At 40.2% G+C, this 21,216-nt stretch overlaps 1 protein-coding gene across 1 annotated transcript in view; it reads left to right on the top strand.

The window, feature by feature from the left end:
• Positions 1–21,216, top strand: part of TRPC7 (transient receptor potential cation channel subfamily C member 7) — a 1,109,978-nt gene that overhangs the window by 749,508 nt on the left and 339,254 nt on the right. Inside the window, exon 6 of the mRNA XM_085618014.1 lies at positions 19,696–19,960. Coding sequence (XP_085474140.1) covers positions 19,696–19,960 — 265 coding nt within the window. The remainder of the gene's footprint in view (positions 1–19,695; positions 19,961–21,216) is intronic.

Raw genomic sequence — 21,216 nt, 5'->3', positions numbered from 1 at the left:
GATTCTGAGAAAATAGCCTTTAAATCAATATATATATCTGAGCCCGCTTACGGTACGCTTACCGTACGCTTACCGTACGCTTACCGTAAGCTTACGGTGGCGTGCGCGAGCGCGATTCTGATTGGCTCTTAGATCTTAGTAAACATTCGAATCGGCCGAAACCAGGAAGCGGCGTCCGCCATTTTGTCTCTCGCACTGAGTGTTGTTTATCAAACATGATAGCCAAAAACATGTTACGGGGCTGTTTTGACAACTCCCTCCCACATAGTCATGTTGAGGGAGTCCCCAAACATCCCCCAAGAGCAAAAACGGTTGTATTTTTTTTTCGGCAATTTCGCGGGGTACGCTTACCGTACGCTTACCGTACGCTTACCGTAAGCTTACCGTACGCTTACGGTAAAAAAATAAAAATAAAAAAAACACTATCCACACTTACCCCACCCCTTGTGCTTTTGGTGGCCGCAGGCCACCAAATGTGCAGGGCTTATTAATAGAGAAAAAAAACGTAATTTTGGCAACATGAAATTATAAAATCGAAATAAAAAAAACACTATCCACATTGACCTCACCCCCTGTGCTTTTGGTGGCCGAAGGCCACCAAATGTACAGGGCTTATTAAAGTTGATAAAAACCGTGCACGGAACGAACTGCGTTAAGTGGGCGCGCACGCCACAAATGGCGTAAAGTAACTTAGCATTTAAAAAACCGTACAAATTCACTGAAAAAACCATAGGTTTCACACACGTTATAGTTAGGAAATAGCATTTAAAAAACCTTGCTAATTCACTGAAAAAACCATAGGTTTCACACATGTTATAGTTAGCTGGACATTTTACTGATAAAAAACCAATGAAATTCCCCCGTTATAGTTACTGTAGGCAACTATAACTCACGCGACCGTAATCCTCTGCTGATGACATATGTGTCTTTATGAAAAAAAAATATTTGTAATATATGTATAGCTAAAATTTAATGGAAGAAGATATGGGCAAATAAGTGTCTAAATACAGTATTAGCATCAGCAGAGGATTGCGGTCGCGTGAGTTATAGTTGCCTACAGTAACTATAACGGGGGAATTTCATTGGTTTTTTATCAGTAAAATGTCCAGCTAACTATAACATGTGTGAAACCTATGGTTCTTTCAGTGAATATATATATATATATGTATACGACCGGTTGCAAACCTTGAGACCACGCAATCAAAAGACAAAAGAACAAAAATCAACCAAAGACGGAGAGAGCGCCGCAAAAAGCGCAAATCAATACAGAAAACCAAAAAGGCAATATTGGCGCAAAAATCAATAAAAGATAATACCATAGTAAATCTCTCGTCCATTACCCTTTCCGAGGCGGAAAAGCAGCTCCTCAGTCTCGGTTTGTCTTTCTGTCCTGTTAGTGACTTCAACTACACTAGTACACGCGTAGATGTCTTTTGTTACATCCGCAAATTGAAACTTCAAAAATTCTTCAGCATAAAAGAAGGTCTCAAAGAACGAGAGCAAGTCACCAGCAGTCAGCCTAACACAGAATTAACAGCAGCAGATGCCAGATTATTGCTTACCATGCACCAACTTCAAAGAGATATAGCTGAACCCGTGGACGCCTTATCAACGCAACAAGAACTAAATATCGCCACGATTGTACAAACAGGAGCACATCTTTCTCCTTTTAAGCCAAAGTCCACTTTCATGCCTAATATGCCCAGGGACGCTATAGATACCTTCCATGAGGTGATTGTGGAGGACCTAAAAAAACTGCACTACAAAATTAAACACAGGAGACGATACAAGAGTGAACATGAAAAAGAATATGCAGCATTGATTAAACGACTGAATAATGATCATCACATCATTGTCACCACTTCGGACAAAGGGGGAAATATTGTCATCTGGCCACAAGAGGCATATATTACAGAGGCTCAGAAACAGCTCAGTGATCCCCTTTGTTACGCAAAAACCACACACAAGGAATACAATGCAGCCAAAGACAACATCAAAAAAATCCTTTTCAAATGGAAGAGAGAAGGAATGATATCGGCTGAAGAATTCAAGTTCCTACAAGTTGACAATCCTGTATTACCCAGATTATATTTAATCCCCAAGGTGCACAAAAATACATCACCGGTCCCTGGTAGGCCCATCATATCGGCCATGCAAGGTATTGCAGAACACATCACCCAATACATTGATTACTTTTTGCAGGACATAGTCACGGGTTTGCCGACTTACATCAAGGACACCGGGGACTTTTTGAAAAAGATCAAAAATTTTGTTTGGACTCCGGATTTGATATTCATTACTTTGGATATTGAATCCCTTTATTCCAGTATTGAACATCATACGGGTTTGAAAGCACTGGAGTACTTCTTGAGTAAAAGACCGATACAATGTTATGGGCACAACAAAATGCTCATAGAACTAGTAACCTGGTGTCTGGATAATAATTATTTTTTATTTGGCAAAAACCTGTTCCTACAAAAGAGAGGTGTTGCAATGGGGGCCTGCTTTTCTCCCAGCTACGCGTGCTTGCACGTAGGCTGGTGGGAGGAGCAGGTCCTCAAGAACACACATCGTTCTGCTTATCATGATCATGTTCTTACATGGTTGCGTTATATTGATGACGTTTTTATTATATGGAAAGGGGATCAACACAGTGCAATTGAGTTTGTCAGAAATATTAATATCAATGAGCAGAATTTAAAATTTACATCTAACATTAACAACCAACAAGTAGATTTTTTGGATGTAAAAATTTACATACACAAAGGACAAATAGCCACTACTTTGCTCAGAAAAAGCACTGCTGGCAATACAACTCTACATGCCAGCAGTGCCCACCCCAGACACGTCATCAACAACATTCCATACGGAGAGCTTTTAAGACTCAAACGTATCTGCAGTACCGAGGAGGATCTGTCATACTGCACCACACAGGCATTGAATAGATTTAAAGCCAGAGGTTACAAAGACACCATCTTAAAACAAGCCATGGCTAAAATAAAAATGAAACCTAGAGAGGCTTTGCTAGATATTAATCCCCCATCTACACTAGCACCAGATTCAGTAGCTAATGATATGGAAGGCACTCCTAGGTTTGTGACTACTTTCAATCGTCAAGAAAGGAAAATCAGATCAATCTTGACAAATAGTTGGCCAATACTTTTGACTGATGGGGTGTTAGCCCCCAAATTACCAACAGCACCTACTATTACTTACAGAAAGGGACCTTCCATGAGGTCACAAATTACGAAAAGTTTTCCTGAATTAAGCACAGACTTAATGTGGTTACAACCCCGGCCGGGGTTTGTTAGATGTTCCAGCTGCAGGGCCTGCAAGTTCGGAATAAATACTACGCAATATGCTACCCCCTTCAGCCCAGATATGATCAAAATTAGGGGTACTTATAATTGCAAGACCGAGTACGCAGTTTATGTTCTGACATGCACCTGCGGCTTAAGATATGTGGGCAGCACGAAGCTTCAGGTACATGTCAGAATTCTCCAACATCTTCGAGCCATCGTTAATAACGATACTGCTTACCCTGTGGCCAGGCATTTTAAAACAGTCCACAGCAACAACTTACAGTGCCTTAGCTATTATGTGATCGGAGCAATCCCCAAATTACACAGAGGGGGGGACAGAGATAAATTGTTGAGAAAGCTGGAATCCAAATTAATTTTAGAATTGGACAGCAAGTTCCCCAACGGGTTGAACACTACGGAGGATTTATATCATTTTTTATGAAATGACACTGAGCATTATATTACACTTTTCATATCATTAGTTGCATTTCTTACATGTAGCTGCTTCCCTATGACATTGCCAATTTTTGCTAAGAAAATGTTTTTTATTCTACTTTTAGAATTTGGTATTGTTATATCAAATATTAGTGGTACACTTTTTTGGGCATAATAATTTTTTCACTCGTTTTATTTAGTTTTTCACGTTCGTTGTAGTTCAAAACGATTCAGACATGGCTCAATAATTTCAACATTCAATATATTTTTTATGTTGGGATCAACATTCAAAAATAGGATTATATATTTCGAAGACACACACTAGACCTAGGAGCATTCATGCCAATTATCTTACATCAAAATGAGTGACAAAGTACAACATTAGATTATGTGACGAATTCTATTCATAACAGACACTACCCGACACTTCCGCGTAACGTGCGCGTGTAGCGTACGCGCGCACGCGTCCCACGCGGAGTACGCGCGGCTACGCAAATTGCGTAACTATACGCAAGCAGCGTAGAAAAATTACGGGCGTTGCGTAAACCGTACGCTTACCGTAAGCTTACGGTACGCGTACTAAAAAAATAATAAAAAAAAAAAAAAAAGTACTGCAAATAAATTTTACATGTTTATTTTAAAAAATATATTTAAAAAAAACATATTAAAGAATTTTACAAATTTAACCATAGTCTTTATAAAAGGTAAGAAAATTAAAATAAAAATATGTTAAAAAAAATAGAAGAAAAAAAAACAATTAGCATTTAAAAAACCTTGCAAATTCACTGAAAAAACCATGGGTTTCACACACGTTATAGTTAGGAATTAGCATTTAAAAAACCTTAGAAATTCAGTGAAAAAACCATAGGTTTCACACACGTTATAGTTAGGAATTAGCATTTAAAAAACCTTAGAAATTCAGTGAAAAAACCATAGGTTTCACACATGTTATAGTTAGCTGGACATTTTACTCGTAAAAAACCAATGAAATTCCCCCGTTATAGTTAGTTCAGCTAACTATAACTCGCGCGCCCGCAATGCACTGCTGATGACGTCACATATTACATCACTCATGACATGGTCAGTGACATCACTCATGACATCACTGATGACATCTCAAATGACATCACTGATGACCTCACTGATGACATCATCCTTGTGATAGAGTGGCAGACCTCCTCTTCCCCTAATAAAACCTTTGATACACACATTCAAAAATAGAGACTAAAATTTACAAAACAATGGACATACCAATAACAGTTACAACAACCTCTTCAGTAATTCTAAGATCCACATACACATCCACTCATTCACCAACAGTCCAATACAGTCACTCATACATGTACTCACTTATCATATGTACTCATACACCTATACATCCTGTTACACAATGCCACTCATCCATAGAGCTACTCACACACATAGTCACTCATGCCAATAAAGAATCAAACATACATTTACTTGCATATACAGTTATACACACACCACCACACTTACTTCTACAGAAACTTACACATACTTAGTCTTTTAAACAATTACTTATAGAAATACATACTTATTCATACAGGAACTCTTTCAATCTCTCACTCTCACATATACTCACATATATAAACCAATAGTCACATATACTAGTTTTAAACATATGTAGTTACTCATAAAGACACTATTGAGACAGTCATTCACTCACTAACACACCCATACACACACTCATCCACCCATGCAGTCCTGCACACATGCTCTGTTCAACACATACAAACAGTGAGTCACTCATTCATGCACCTATGCACTACGTCATACCCCCCACCGAACCATGCAGACACTCATACTGATACTCAAAAAACCAACTAATAACCTATATAGACACCCATGTAGCTACTCTCCAACCCATGCAGCCACTTATACACAAAGTGAGAGACTGATACAGATATTTATATATTTAAACATTACTCACTAAGCCATGTATTCACTATGATACACTTAATCAGTCAGTTACACAATCAATTTTTCAAAAAGAAATCATCCATTTAGACAGTAATATACCCATTTATTCTTCCATCGACCTTGAGATATACATATATAAAACATATTTAATTTTCAGAAAAACACACATTCACTGGATGATGTCATCAGTGAGGTCATCAGTGATGTCATTTGAGATGTCATCAGTGATGTCATGAGTGATGTCACTGACCATGTCATGAGTGATGTAATATGTGACGTCATCAGCAGTGCATTGCGGGCGCGCGAGTTATAGTTAGCTGAACTAACTATAACGGGGGAATTTCATTGGTTTTTTACGAGTAAAATGTCCAGCTAACTATAACATGTGTGAAACCTATGGTTTTTTCACTGAATTTCTAAGGTTTTTTAAATGCTAATTCCTAACTATAACGTGTGTGAAACCTATGGTTTTTTCACTGAATATAAATATAAATAAATATTACCTACTGGCGGTTGCCAGTAGGTAGTTATAGTTAGGACCCTGTTTCCATAGGAAAACCGCAACATTCTATTTGGAATAACTTTGGCGCCGGTCGACGAATCCTCGCGAAATTTTCAAAATAGGTGGGGCGCTACGCTCTGCTCCTACCCTGAAAGTCTCGGGGGGATTCGTCAAGCGGGGGCTGAGAAAAAAGGGGGGTCTCAAAACGCGTTTTTCCCATGCATTTTTCCATAGGACCTTTAGACACAGCTACAGCCCAAACGGCTGAACAGAGTTACTTGAAATTTGGCAGAGAGGTAGTCCTCAGGTCAAGGAAGTGCCTTTTGTAGGTCTGGTGTAAATCTGTTCAGTAGTTCCTGAGAAAATAGCATTTAAATCAATATATATATCTGTGGCAGCTTACGGTGCACTTACCGTGCGCTTACGGTAAGCTTACCGTACGCGTACGGTGCCGTGCGCGAGCGTGAATCTGATTGGCTGTTAGATCTTAGTAAACATTCGAATCGGTCGAAACCAGGAAGCGGCGGCCGCCATTTTCTCTCTCGCACTCTGAGGGGGGGTTGAAAAACAAAGGCCAAAACCATGTAAAGGGGCTGTAGCGCACCGTGTGCCCACCATGCGTGCACGGCACTAACTGCGTAAAGTGGGCGCGCACGCCACGAATGGCGTAAAGTAACTTAGCATTTAAAAAACCATACAAATTCACTAAAAAAACCATAGGTTTCACACACGTTATAGTTAGGAATTAGCATTTAAAAAACCTTGCAAATTCAGTGAAAAAACCATAGGTTTCACACATGTTATAGTTAGCTGGACATTTTACTGATAAAAAACCATTGAAATTCCCCCGTTATAGTTAGTGCAGGCAACTATAACTCACGCGACCGCAATCCTCTGCTGATGACATATGTGTCTTTATGAAAAAAAAATATTTGTAATATATGTATAGCTAAAATTTAATGGAAGAAGACATGGGCAAATAAGTGTCTAAATACAGTATTAGCATCAGCAGAGGATTGCGGTCGCGTGAGTTATAGTTGCCTGCACTAACTATAACGGGGGAATTTCAATGGTTTTTTATCAGTAAAATGTCCAGCTAACTATAACATGTGTGAAACCTATGGTTTTTTCACTGAATATATTACCTACTGGCGGTCGCCAGTAGGTAGTTATAGTTAGGACCACGATTCCATAGGAATTCCGCAACATTCTATTTTGAATAACTTTGGCGCCGGTTGACGAATCCTCGCGAATTTTTCAAAATAGGTGGGGCGCTACGCTCCGCTCCTACCCTGAAAGTCTCGGGAGGATTCGTCAAGCGGGGGCTGAGATAAAAGGGGGGTCCCAAAACGCGTTTTTCCCATGCATTTTTCCATAGGACCTTTAGACACAGCTACAGCCCGAACGGCTGAACAGAATTACTTGAAATTTGGCAGAGAGGTAGTCCTCAGGTCAAGGAAGTGCCTTTTGTAGGTTTGGTGTAAATCTGTTCAGTAGATTCTGAGAAAATAGCCTTTAAATCAATATATATATCTGAGCCAGCGTACGGTGCGCTTACGGTGCGCTTACCGTACGCATACGGTGGCGTGCGCGAGCGCGATTCTGATTGGCCCTTAGATCTTAGTAAACATTCGAATCGGTCGAAACCAGGAAGCGGCGGCCGCCATTTTCTCTCTCGCACTCTGACAGGGGGTTGAAAAACAAAGTGCAAATCATGTAAAGGGGCTGTTTACACAGCTCCCAAGCACCTAGCCATGTCGAGGGAGTCCCCAACGATCCTCCAAGTGAAAAAAGGCAATTTTAATTTTTTCGAAAATATCGCCGATTACGCTTACCGTACGCGTACGGTAAGAAATAATAAAAAAAAAAAAAAAATCCACATTCTCCCCACCCCGTGTGCAAAAGGTGCCCGAAGGGCCCCTTTTGTGCATGGCTCATCAGAGATAAACAAAACCTATATTTTACCTGTCACAACGATGCTCATCATATGACCTCCATGTGCGCACGGTGCGCGAAGCGCATCGTGCGTTCATGGCCCATCTAGCGTAACGTGGGCACGCGGTGCGCGAAGCGCACCGCGTGCTCACTGTGCCCGCACGGTGCGCGAAGCGCACCGTGCGCGCACGGAACGAACTGCGTTAAGTGGGCTCGCACGCCACAAATGGCGTAAAGTAACTTAGCATTTAAAAAAACATACAATTTCACTGAAAAAACCATAGGTTTCACACACGTTATAGTTAGGAATTAGCATTTAAAAAACCTTGCAAATTCACTGAAAAAACCATAGGTTTCACACATGTTATAGTTAGCTGGACATTTTACTGATAAAAAACCAATGAAATTCCCCCGTTATAGTTACTGTAGGCAACTATAACTCACGCGACCGTAATCCTCTGCTGATGACATATGTGTCTTTATGAAAAAAAAATATTTGTAATATATGTATAGCTAAAATTTAATGGAAGAAGACATGGGCAAATAAGTGTCTAAATACAGTATTAGCATCAGCAGAGGATTGCGGTCGCGTGAGTTATAGTTGCCTACAGTAACTGTAACGGGGGAATTTCATTGGTTTTTTATCAGTAAAATGTCCAGCTAACTATAACATGTGTGAAACCTATGGTTTTTTCAGTGAATATATATATATATATATGTATACGACCGGTTGCAAACCTTGAGACCACGCAATCAAAAGACAAAAGAACAAAAATCAACCAAAGACGGAGAGAGCGCCGCAAAAAGCGCAAATCAATACAGAAAACCAAAAAGGCAATATTGGCGCAAAAATCAATAAAAGATAATACCATAGTAAATCTCTCGTCCATTACCCTTTCCGAGGCGGAAAAGCAGCTCCTCAGTCTCGGTTTGTCTTTCTGTCCTGTTAGTGACTTCAACTACACTAGTACACGCGTAGATGTCTTTTGTTACATCCGCAAATTGAAACTTCAAAAATTCTTCAGCATAAAAGAAGGTCTCAAAGAACGAGAGCAAGTCACCAGCAGTCAGCCTAACACAGAATTAACAGCAGCAGATGCCAGATTATTGCTTACCATGCACCAACTTCAAAGAGATATAGCTGAACCCGTGGACGCCTTATCAACGCAACAAGAACTAAATATCGCCACGATTGTACAAACAGGAGCACATCTTTCTCCTTTTAAGCCAAAGTCCACTTTCATGCCTAATATGCCCAGGGACGCTATAGATACCTTCCATGAGGTGATTGTGGAGGACCTAAAAAAACTGCACTACAAAATTAAACACAGGAGACGATACAAGAGTGAACATGAAAAAGAATATGCAGCATTGATTAAACGACTGAATAATGATCATCACATCATTGTCACCACTTCGGACAAAGGGGGAAATATTGTCATCTGGCCACAAGAGTCATATATTATAGAGGCTCAGAAACAGCTCAGTGATCCCCTTTGTTACGCAAACACCACACACAAGGAATACAATGCAGCCAAAGACAACATCAAAAAAATCCTTTTCAAATGGAAGAGAGAAGGAATGATATCGGCTGAAGAATTCAAGTTCCTACAAGTTGACAATCCTGTATTACCCAGATTATATTTAATCCCCAAGGTGCACAAAAATACATCACCGGTCCCTGGTAGGCCCATCATATCGGCCATGCAAGGTATTGCAGAACACATCACCCAATACATTGATTACTTTTTGCAGGACATAGTCACGGGTTTGCCGACTTACATCAAGGACACCGGGGACTTTTTGAAAAAGATCAAAAATTTTGTTTGGACTCCGGATTTGATATTCATTACTTTGGATATTGAATCCCTTTATTCCAGTATTGAACATCATACGGGTTTGAAAGCACTGGAGTACTTCTTGAGTAAAAGACCGATACAATGTTATGGGCACAACAAAATGCTCATAGAACTAGTAACCTGGTGTCTGGATAATAATTATTTTTTATTTGGCAAAAACCTGTTCCTACAAAAGAGAGGTGTTGCAATGGGGGCCTGCTTTTCTCCCAGCTACGCGTGCTTGCACGTAGGCTGGTGGGAGGAGCAGGTCCTCAAGAACACACATCGTTCTGCTTATCATGATCATGTTCTTACATGGTTGCGTTATATTGATGACGTTTTTATTATATGGAAAGGGGATCAACACAGTGCAATTGAGTTTGTCAGAAATATTAATATCAATGAGCAGAATTTAAAATTTACATCTAACATTAACAACCAACAAGTAGATTTTTTGGATGTAAAAATTTACATACACAAAGGACAAATAGCCACTACTTTGCTCAGAAAAAGCACTGCTGGCAATACAACTCTACATGCCAGCAGTGCCCACCCCAGACACGTCATCAACAACATTCCATACGGAGAGCTTTTAAGACTCAAACGTATCTGCAGTACCGAGGAGGATCTGTCATACTGCACCACACAGGCATTGAATAGATTTAAAGCCAGAGGTTACAAAGACACCATCTTAAAACAAGCCATGGCTAAAATAAAAATGAAACCTAGAGAGGCTTTGCTAGATATTAATCCCCCATCTACACTAGCACCAGATTCAGTAGCTAATGATATGGAAGGCACTCCTAGGTTTGTGACTACTTTCAATCGTCAAGAAAGGAAAATCAGATCAATCTTGACAAATAGTTGGCCAATACTTTTGACTGATGGGGTGTTAGCCCCCAAATTACCAACAGCACCTACTATTACTTACAGAAAGGGACCTTCCATGAGGTCACAAATTACGAAAAGTTTTCCTGAATTAAGCACAGACTTAATGTGGTTACAACCCCGGCCGGGGTTTGTTAGATGTTCCAGCTGCAGGGCCTGCAAGTTCGGAATAAATACTACGCAATATGCTACCCCCTTCAGCCCAGATATGATCAAAATTAGGGGTACTTATAATTGCAAGACCGAGTACGCAGTTTATGTTCTGACATGCACCTGCGGCTTAAGATATGTGGGCAGCACGAAGCTTCAGGTACATGTCAGAATTCTCCAACATCTTCGAGCCATCGTTAATAACGATACTGCTTACCCTGTGGCCAGGCATTTTAAAACAGTCCACAGCAACAACGTACAGTGCCTTAGCTATTATGTGATCGGAGCAATCCCCAAATTACACAGAGGGGGGGACAGAGATAAATTGTTGAGAAAGCTGGAATCCAAATTAATTTTAGAATTGGACAGCAAGTTCCCCAACGGGTTGAACACTACGGAGGATTTATATCATTTTTTATGAAATGACACTGAGCATCATATTACACTTTTCATATCATTAGTTGCATTTCTTACATGTAGCTGCTTCCCTATGACATTGCCAATTTTTGCTAAGAAAATGTTTTTTATTCTACTTTTAGAATTTGGTATTGTTATATCAAATATTAGTGGTACACTTTTTTGGGCATAATAATTTTTTCACTCGTTTTATTTAGTTTTTCACGTTCGTTGTAGTTCAAAACGATTCAGACATGGTTCAATAATTTCAACATTCAATATATTTTTTATGTTGGGATCAACATTCAAAAATAGGATTATATATTTCGAAGACACACACTAGACCTAGGAGCATTCATGCCAATTATCTTACATCAAAATGAGTGACAAAGTACAACATTAGATTATGTGACGAATTCTATTCATTACTTGCAGTATTTGCACATATATCTGGCATATTGTCTATATGAAATGTATTGCAATAACATAATTTGCACGGCGTAATTTGCACATTTTGCAACGGCGTTATTTTTGCACATATTTATCAGCAGAATTTGCACATATTTAAGTATTGATTTGTCACATATGTCTTGTGTTCATGAATTACCTTGTTGACGCAGTCTATTGTACCCAGCTAGCATCTCAAAATGAGTTTCCGCATTTATGCTGTATATTTCTCTATTCTGATATTTGCTCAGCTTACAGGTATGGGTTTCACATCTTCCCATCCGATGTTTTAAAATTAACTTTCTGTTTTGAATAGAAGAAAGACTGAACCATGTCAGTGCATTAAGGCACGTAGTAGCTTGTCTATGTTGATTATCCCATGTGGTACACACAGAGCAAATTTAAAAAACGGCATTACCGGCACTGACTATCTGTGAGCAAGGGCAACCGCCCGAAACGCGTCAGATTTTGTGCATTTTCGATTAAATAAATAACATCTTGCCTTATTCCTGGGATTCGTGATGTCTCTGTTCGCCAAGTTGGAGGTGCAGCGTCATCGAGGTTGTTGAATATATATATATATATATATAGTAACTTGGAGCCTTAATATATATATATATATATATATATATATATATATATATATATATCGCTGCTCCGTAGGTCTTGCCCGCTGCCGCACTCATGAGCGGGTGCCCGGTCCAGCGGTGGCAAACCGCTATATATCAAGCTCCTTACTTCTCAGTAAATTAGGGCCAGCACTCGCGTTAGGTATAAACCTTTAAGATTTATTTACGAGACTCGATAGTAACAACAAACGCGTTTCGGCGTCAGCCTTCGTCAGTGTCGACGAGCGCCGTTGTCTTGGCAACTTAAATTCAAAAACAAATGCATGCAATGAACAAAGGACTTCTGCTCGATATCAAGCGCCATCTTGGAATATGTATATAAACATGTTCCAAGAGGAAGCCTTAACTTTGAACGCAAGCCAATTTAGGGCGTTAATTTGTCATCAATAGAATGTAATTGACTTATACAACTTGATTGCGCCATTACCAAAAGTTTGAGGAAGTTTCCTCCCATTAATTATGTGTTAGATCAATCACAACCGAAATGCATATGCTTATAAGTTATAAACCGGTGTCTCAGTCAATAGCGCGAGCCCATATAGGGCGAAACTATGTTCTAAATTAATTTAATTGAAATTACGCGCTTAATCTGTTTATTAACCTGTTTATTAATTTGTGGTTCTGAATTAACAATGCTTTAATTATTATATAATCTGACCAGAGTACTACATCAGGTTGAATTATTTCAAAGTAGGATATGTGATGAATAACATATTCCAAGATGGCGCTCGATATCGAGCAGAAGTCCTTTGTTCATTGCACGCATTTGTTTTTGAATTTAAGTTGCCAAGACAACGGCGCTCGTCGACACTGACGAAGGCTGACGCCGAAACGCGTTTGTTGTTACTATCGAGTCTCGTAAATAAATCTTAAAGGTTTATACCTAACGCGAGTGCTGGCCCTAATTTACTGAGAAGTAAGGAGCTTGATATATACATATATATATATATATATAGATATATATATAGTAACTTGGAGCCTTAATATATATATATATATATATATATATATATATATATATATATATATATATATATATATATATATATATTTATATATATATATCAAGGCACCAAGTTACCAGTTTCCACACGTTGAGTCAGCACTCGACCACAAACACAAGGTGGTATGCCTTTAATCAGGGTATGGAAAGACATCTGTTCTCTGCCAATTCCTCCACCTTACTCTTTCTTCCTCAGAGGCTTTTCGGAATTAAATGCGTGCATCCGGTTTCAGTCCCTTAAATGCTATAATTACGCCCACAGATTGACCAGTCAAATGACTGCTGCATTATGGGAACTGAAGTCCTGATATTTACATCCCTCGATGGTGGCACTAATTTCTGTCATCCTTTCAAGCCCGTAGATGGGCCACAGCGAACAGCGTCTTCCCTCAATCGCATGTGTGTGGCCCACAGATCGGCTTGAAATATTTCAGGCCGCGTGGCCCTCTTTCATCTTGGACCACAAACACAAGGTGGTAAGCCTTTAATCAGGGTATGGAAAGACATCTGTTCTCTGCTCACATAGGACAGCCAATTCCTCCGCATGTACAATTTCTAGGTACATTTTTAAACCCCCTACAAAAGGGCTCTCGCTGCGCGAGCAGTGCTGCGCACTGCAACGCAAGCGCGAGCCCTAAAAACAATACATTATAACACCATCATCCTGCTGTATCATAGTTTTTTTAAAGTGGTCAGCAGAGGTCAGCAGGTATTCGCCCCCTATCGTATCTTGGGAGAAGTTTCCTGCTAGAGTTAAAAGTCACAACATAAGCCACAATACACTCTCATGCAAATCATTGTCACCTTTGACCAGTGTGGGGAGTTTACCCCTGTAATGCACCCATACACTCGTGTTTGACTGTCACACATCACCTGTAGCGTATGCTTCGTTGATAAAATGTAGGCGAACCGCCTCAAATCCCTTGTGTCCAACTAACCCAAACGCTAGTTTTTTAAGGCCCCAGACGCACGGGCCTGAACAGACGCTCACTTGTGTTCCATTCATTTTATGGGGAACAAATGTTCCTGAAGATATTCTATAAATGAATTTATGGTGCCATATCCACTGGAATGTAGCTACTAAATCCTGGCAGTGCCAGGCTAATTCTGACACAATCTCAGAGAAATGAAGTTCACACTCCTATTAGGGAAAACAACAAGACCACCCAGAGCGGCTAACCATTTGAGGATCGTGGGATGCCAAAATCTGGAATATTACCTTCTGAGCAATAACAAATCCTGAGGACTACTGATCAGGAAGGTGCTTCAATTGAGAAAAATCCACCCACCTAATGACACATGCAGTATACTAATGGGTGGTGTGAGAGGACAAAAGCACTTAAACTGTTCCGATGAATGATGCGGGGTCCTATGTCGAATTGTGTCATGTTGCATTGGATCCAATGAGGAGCTGCGAGGGTTGTGATGCGAGGTCCACATTGAGATTGCATTGCACTGCATCTGTTTCAATATTGAGCTGTGAGGGCTGTGATGCGAGGTCTGCATTGAGTTGCATCACATTGCATTGGTTCCAATGAGGATCTGCGAAAGCTGCATCGGGTTGCGTCTTGCTGTGCCGGTTCTGATGACAACCACAGCTCGTCTGGCAGAGCATCTTTGTCCCCACTTCCAAGGGTCAAGAACATGGAGTCACCACTTGGAGGTTTAGGACTCATAACAGACAGAGTCCAGGTGCAGGGATCAAGGCTGTTGAAGCTTGTTGTGTCCCTGTAGCTCAAAACAGGAAGCCAGCCACCTAGCCCTTGGAGTCACTCTGTTAGTCCTGGGTTCAAGGTACAGTTCCAGTCCTTTTTCCGGTAGCAAGTCAGTAAAACAGTCCATTTTACAGGCAAGCCAACAGGGCAGCAGAGATACAGAGCAGCTAGGCAGTCCTTATTTCAGCAGAGCAGTCCTTCTTCTGAGTCTTCCATAGGTCCGGAAGTGATCTGAAGAGTTATATAAGGGTCCACTACTTATAGCAGGTGCCCACTTTGAAGTGGGAGAAGCTTCTGGAGTGTGCCCCTAAAGAGGTGTCTGAAATTTCCTGACTCCCTGCCCTAGTCTCAGTCTGTCTGGAGCACAATAAGCTAGTGTGAAGTCCTCTTTGTGTGAGCTTGGCCAGTACCTTTGAAGTGCAAGTGTGGTAGGTGACAGCGTTGCCCCCATTAAACCAGGATGGTGTATCCTGACAACACCCGGACTCTCTATTCTGATACTGTCTGGGAGGAATACACAAAGGCCATCTGTCAACTACACTTAGTCAGATGACCCAGGAACATGCATCAGGCCAAATGGTTAGGACAAGAAAATGCCATCTTTCCAAGAGTGGTATTTTCAGAATTTTAACTTACAATCTGACTTTACCATAAAATAGTTTTTAAAATTACAGTTCCTCAGACACCAGAGAGACTATTCTACCTGCTCCCAATCAACCATTATCACTTATTAAGTACAATGGGGAGAGGAGATGGCCTAACGGCTAGGGCGTTTGACTTCAAATCTGGGAAACCAGGTTCAAGTCTCGGCAACGACACGCAACATCATGTGATTCTGGACAAATCACTTAATCTCCCTGTGCCTAACAAAAATGAGTGTGTCCTCATGTAACGCAACTGGTGCTCGTGTAAAGCGCTCTGATACCCGATACCTTCGGGTCAAGTTTGCCCAATACAAAACTGAGTTTAAAAAAATAACATGTTATCCTATAAGTGAGGTAAGCCTTGCAAGAGAGAAAAACTAATTTAGTCACAAGTCATGTAAAACTTAAAAGTACATATCCAAAAATCTTAAATACAATGCATCCTGCCCTCAGTGCTGTTTATGGCCTACCTTGGGGTGACTTATACGTATTAAAAAGGAAGGTTTAGGCGTGGCAAAAGGTTTCATTTGCTAGGTCGATATGGCAGTTTAAAACTAAACACACAGGCTGCAATGGCAGACCTGAGACATGTTTTTAAAAGGCTACTTAAGTGGGTGGCATAATGAGTTTTGCAGGCCCACTAGTAGGCCCAGGGTACATGTAGTACCATTCACAAGGGACTTACAAGTGAATTAAACGTGCCAATTAGGTGGAAGCCAATTTTACCATGTTTAAAGGAAAGAGCACATGCACTTTAACACTGGTTATTATGGTGCACAGAGTCCTAAAGCCCAAAAAACACGAATTATACAAACAAGAGGAGAGGGAAAATATTTTGGGGGATATCAGGACAAGGATGCCAGGTCTAAAAAAAAGTAAATAGGGCTCTTATGGTTATACAAGTTTTGTCAAATCCCCGTTACTGCTTTACATATAATCATTTTTGCGTCGTTCATGCATGAGATTGATGTGAATGTTAACTAGTGCGTTTATGAAAACGTATGGTCACAGTGCCCTCTTGTGGAATAATGAATTACAACTGTACGATCTGATTACATAGCATTATCTATGCTAATAGATTGCCGCATTAAAAAGGCAACGTCCTGTTGCACACACACAACAAAACTAAAATATGCCGTGTATCAATCAAGATGGCTATTTTTATTGCTGTGAAGTGCCATAACACATATTTATTGAGCTTTATTATGTGACAAAGGAAAATAAATGTTAAACGCTAGCGTGCCTACAACCTCTTTGTGGAGATTGTGCGAACGGGGGTCTATTGGTATTTCTCTGAGGTGTCCATCACTAAATTGTTCTGTGAGGTCAACAACTTATTACCAGGACACCTGACATCATGTCAATTACGTTTTGTTAAAAACACAGAAATGTATCATTAAAGGACGTAAGGTATGATCTTTGATATTATTGCCGGGCATAGAAAGTCACATTTGAATGATTTAATACACAGTTGGGAGTTAGTGGAGGAGAGGGTGCAATGTTATGACCTGTCAGTCCAAGGCACGCGTCGTCGCTTGTCAGACCCTTGTCTTCGCTATCAGCACCATTTCGTGAAGAAATGTTTTCATTTGTAATGTTGTATATGGTAAGAGACAGGGTGAATTCTACAGTGTAATAAATAAGTTAACGCGACGCATAACTCGGTAAGTACTGTGCGCTGGGCAGACCTTATAAATAGGAATATGAAGACGGTAGCAAATGACGTTGCAAAGATCTGGACATCTTGATTAATTACTGTACAATTCAAATGAATTGATTACTCTGTATTATGTGGCAAGCGTGGGTTCCTCCTCTGCCATGAGTGTAGGAAGTTGGTGCCACAAGTTGTGGTTAGGCTTGGAAGTTTGTGAACGGCCACAGGCAAAGTTGTGGGCGTTCAAACTGAAATCTGAGCGATTTTTACTCTGGAGATGATTGGAAAGTCACTCAAGCCAAGTGCTAAATTAATCTCCCCATCCAGGATGTCAAGGGGAACCGATCATCTCCAGTTGATAGGGATATACGGTTAGGGCTTCCTCTACTGGAAAAAAGGTTTTACCAACATGAAAAAGAAAGGAAAGAAAAGAATGTGGTTGCATAGAGGCCTCTATTGCCCCTGTGTGTAATTACCTATCACTATGCACCTGGATAAAAGGTTCCTGTGGGAGATGGTATATGACATTCCCACCAGAATCGCGGAAAATCCTATGCCTTGTGCAGCTTTCCAAGAATACTACTAGGAATTCGTGTGACTAGCCAAAAAGTAGTAAACTTACTCATAAGTGTAAATTACTCATAACTGTAAATTACTTATGCGAATCCAGTCCTGAATGTTCAAAACGTGTACACAACCAGAATTAAGCCGACTACGACTGCTAGATCATAAGCTTGTTTTGTAATGATAATCTTTTTCCCATTTTTTCCAAAGGTGTGAAAACTTAGGGCTTCACTTACGGGGTTTTGCCGTAGGGCAGTGCAGCAAGTCACCTTGCTGTGCTGCCCTACGTCGAAGTGAAAGGGCAGGAATGCACCGTACTTATCCAATACAGTGCTTTGCTGTCGTTTCCCCCTGTGCTGGCACTGTTTTGGCAGCCAAGTGCCAATACATGCACACTTGCACCATGGTGTGAGGGTGCCTGTGTTGGCAGCCGAGTTTTTATTGTGCAGAAAGGGGCACTTTCCTGCACAAAAACAATCCTGGTAGGCTTTTCCCTCTTTCTGTGTGTGTTGCAGAATATAACACAAATGAAAGAGGAAAAAACAAGGAGAAATAACGTTATATTTCAGAGTTGCGAAGGCGTAAGGTTTTGCCACATCCCCAGGTTTACATTGTTTTGTAAATCTAGGGAAGCATCAAAATTCATAAGTATTGCATGGGAACACCCACCGTGATGCCAGTGGAATGCCTCCCTAATGCTGAGTAAGGCAACACAGTGATTTGCACCGCCTTGCCTTTCTCCATATTTATCAGGCCATTCGAAGTCATGCAAAGTGGCTTTGCGTGACCTCAAAAAATGATTTTGTAGTTCGCGTCGCCGGAGCATCACAAAAATTGACGCTCCAGCAGCGCAAGGGGCTCATAAATATGCCCCTTAATATCACGAACCTCCATTTCTCTCTATGTCAAAAGGATTTTTCGAACATAGCTTGTCACAAACTTTTGAAGAGTAAAAGGTTTTTTAGAGTTAAGAAGAATGCTAAGCATATAGTTAATACATCAGTATTAAAGCTTAGTTACTCTCCTAAAATCCCTTTTAGTGATCCATGATACTGAAAAGAAAATGACAAAGGGTCTGATTTAAAAAGCATTTATGAATACAGGAAGTAGGACTACAGATGTGCTCTGGTTCATACTCTAATGTGCCTTTGTGATCCGCCCCTGGAATCACACCTCCCTATTATAAAATGTGCTTAGAGGGCACATTCCTTTCTCTCTGTACAAATTGTATAGAACTATTCACATTTCTTTCCAATTTTAGGTGATTTTTGGTCAATTTACAAGGACATGTAAAATACTACTACACGTGTAACAGAGTAATACTTTATACACTAATGTCTTTTTGACTAGGGAACTGTGATTTCTATTAATTTATTTCCATAATTCTGTTGATAATCACATTATCTGATGAAAGGTATATTTCACGGCTATTAGGCTGTGGAATTGCGTTAGGTAGAAAAGACAGTCATTCGTGTGAAAGGTAGAAAATGTTACTGTTTTATTTCTGAAAACAAGGGTTTTAGCACTATACTTGAGAGCAAATATGATGAACCTCTGGATAACCAGTCTTACTTCTAACCTTTTTGAAGCTCGTCACAAATAATCCTGTGATTCCTATTGTGTTAACTGGTACTATATGTTATTTGTTTCAGCAAGGAACAAGTGGCTGCCCTCTGATCCGCAGATTATCTCAGAAGGATTGTACGCCATAGCAGTGGTACTGAGCTTCTCGCGCATTGCTTACATTCTGCCAGCCAATGAAAGCTTTGGTCCCCTCCAAATTTCTTTGGGGCGAACTGTGAAGGACATCTTCAAGTTCATGGTCATCTTCATCATGGTGTTTGTTGCCTTCATGATTGGGATGTTCAACCTCTACTCTTACTACCTTGGTGCAAAATACAACCCAGCTTTTACAACGTGAGTATATTATCGGAAAACCAGAGAGTTACCATGGGGAGGTCACAGAGTCACTGTGTACACTTGATAAATCATTTGAGTTTATAGGCAATTGTAGGAATAGTATGTTAAATATTAATTATCCTTGGGACCTTTACTAATTGATTTAATAAATGTAATGAATTGTGATCTCTTTGCTTTTCTACTATTTATTTGTACTTACTGTGCTTGCAAAGTGCCTTCATTTTGATATACTTTCTGAGGTGAGGCCTCAAACTTTAACCATTACATTGATGAATGCTCACAGTGGAAGCAAATAGAATGTAAACCAAACTATTATTACTGTATGTAAGAAACTGGAGTATCATTTGATGGGCAGCTTCCCACCTCAATGTAAAATACAAATCTTGTCAAGGTTAACTCTCAAAGTCATTAAATTAACCTGAGCACAATCCCTTAGTAGCTAGACCAGAGAGTAGACAGACTTAATTTAGGACAATGCGTAAAGTTTTCATGCAATACCAAAACGGTAGTAAAGTCAAAACACCCAACAATGAAAATCTCAAACTGCGTTAGATAAAAATAATGACTACAATGACAAAAATCCAACAAGGGGAATCAGAGAAATTACGTTTGAAGTACTTATATTGGCAAAAAGCGCAAAACACGGTAGATCAGGACCTAGGTGCAATTTGAGGCCTACCACTTTAAGCCCTGGTCAGATACACCAAACAGTGTTGCCCTGGTTGGAACTTTTACCTTGTGACTTAGTCTTTTTTGCTGGAATACTTGCTTGAAGTCCTTCTGCAGGGCAAGACAACAAGAGTGGGAGAAATAAAAATGTCAACCCTAGGGAATTCCTCTCACTGATTGGATACTTTTGGTATGTCGCACGATTAATGTTTTTTCCTTTGGATTTAGGGGCTGATTTAGATCTTGGCCGACTGGTCACTCCATCACAATGGTGATAGATATCCCATCCGTCGAAATATAAATCCCATACGATATAATGGGATTTATATTTCGGCGGACGGGTTATCAGTCAGAGTTGTGGCAGAATAACCCGTCCACCAAGATCTAGATCAGCCCTTTAGTCTCTTTTTTGGAGCTGGGATACATTAGTAGGGCAAAACTACAGCTGTATCCAGAGCAAAGTTCCACAGGACTGGTTACCTTCCCACCTAGGGTTCACTCAATCAGGTATACTGCTTTGGTGAAGCTTAGAGTGGGTGAAACCTGATTTCTTAGCAAAGTCATGCTTTGTTCGAATAGGATTG

This window comes from Triturus cristatus, chromosome 7 (assembly GCF_964204655.1).
Source record: "Triturus cristatus chromosome 7, aTriCri1.1, whole genome shotgun sequence".
Taxonomy (NCBI): Eukaryota; Metazoa; Chordata; class Amphibia; order Caudata; family Salamandridae; genus Triturus; species Triturus cristatus.
Note: the sequence above shows the minus strand (reverse complement) of the source record. Positions and strands in the feature narration are given on the sequence as shown.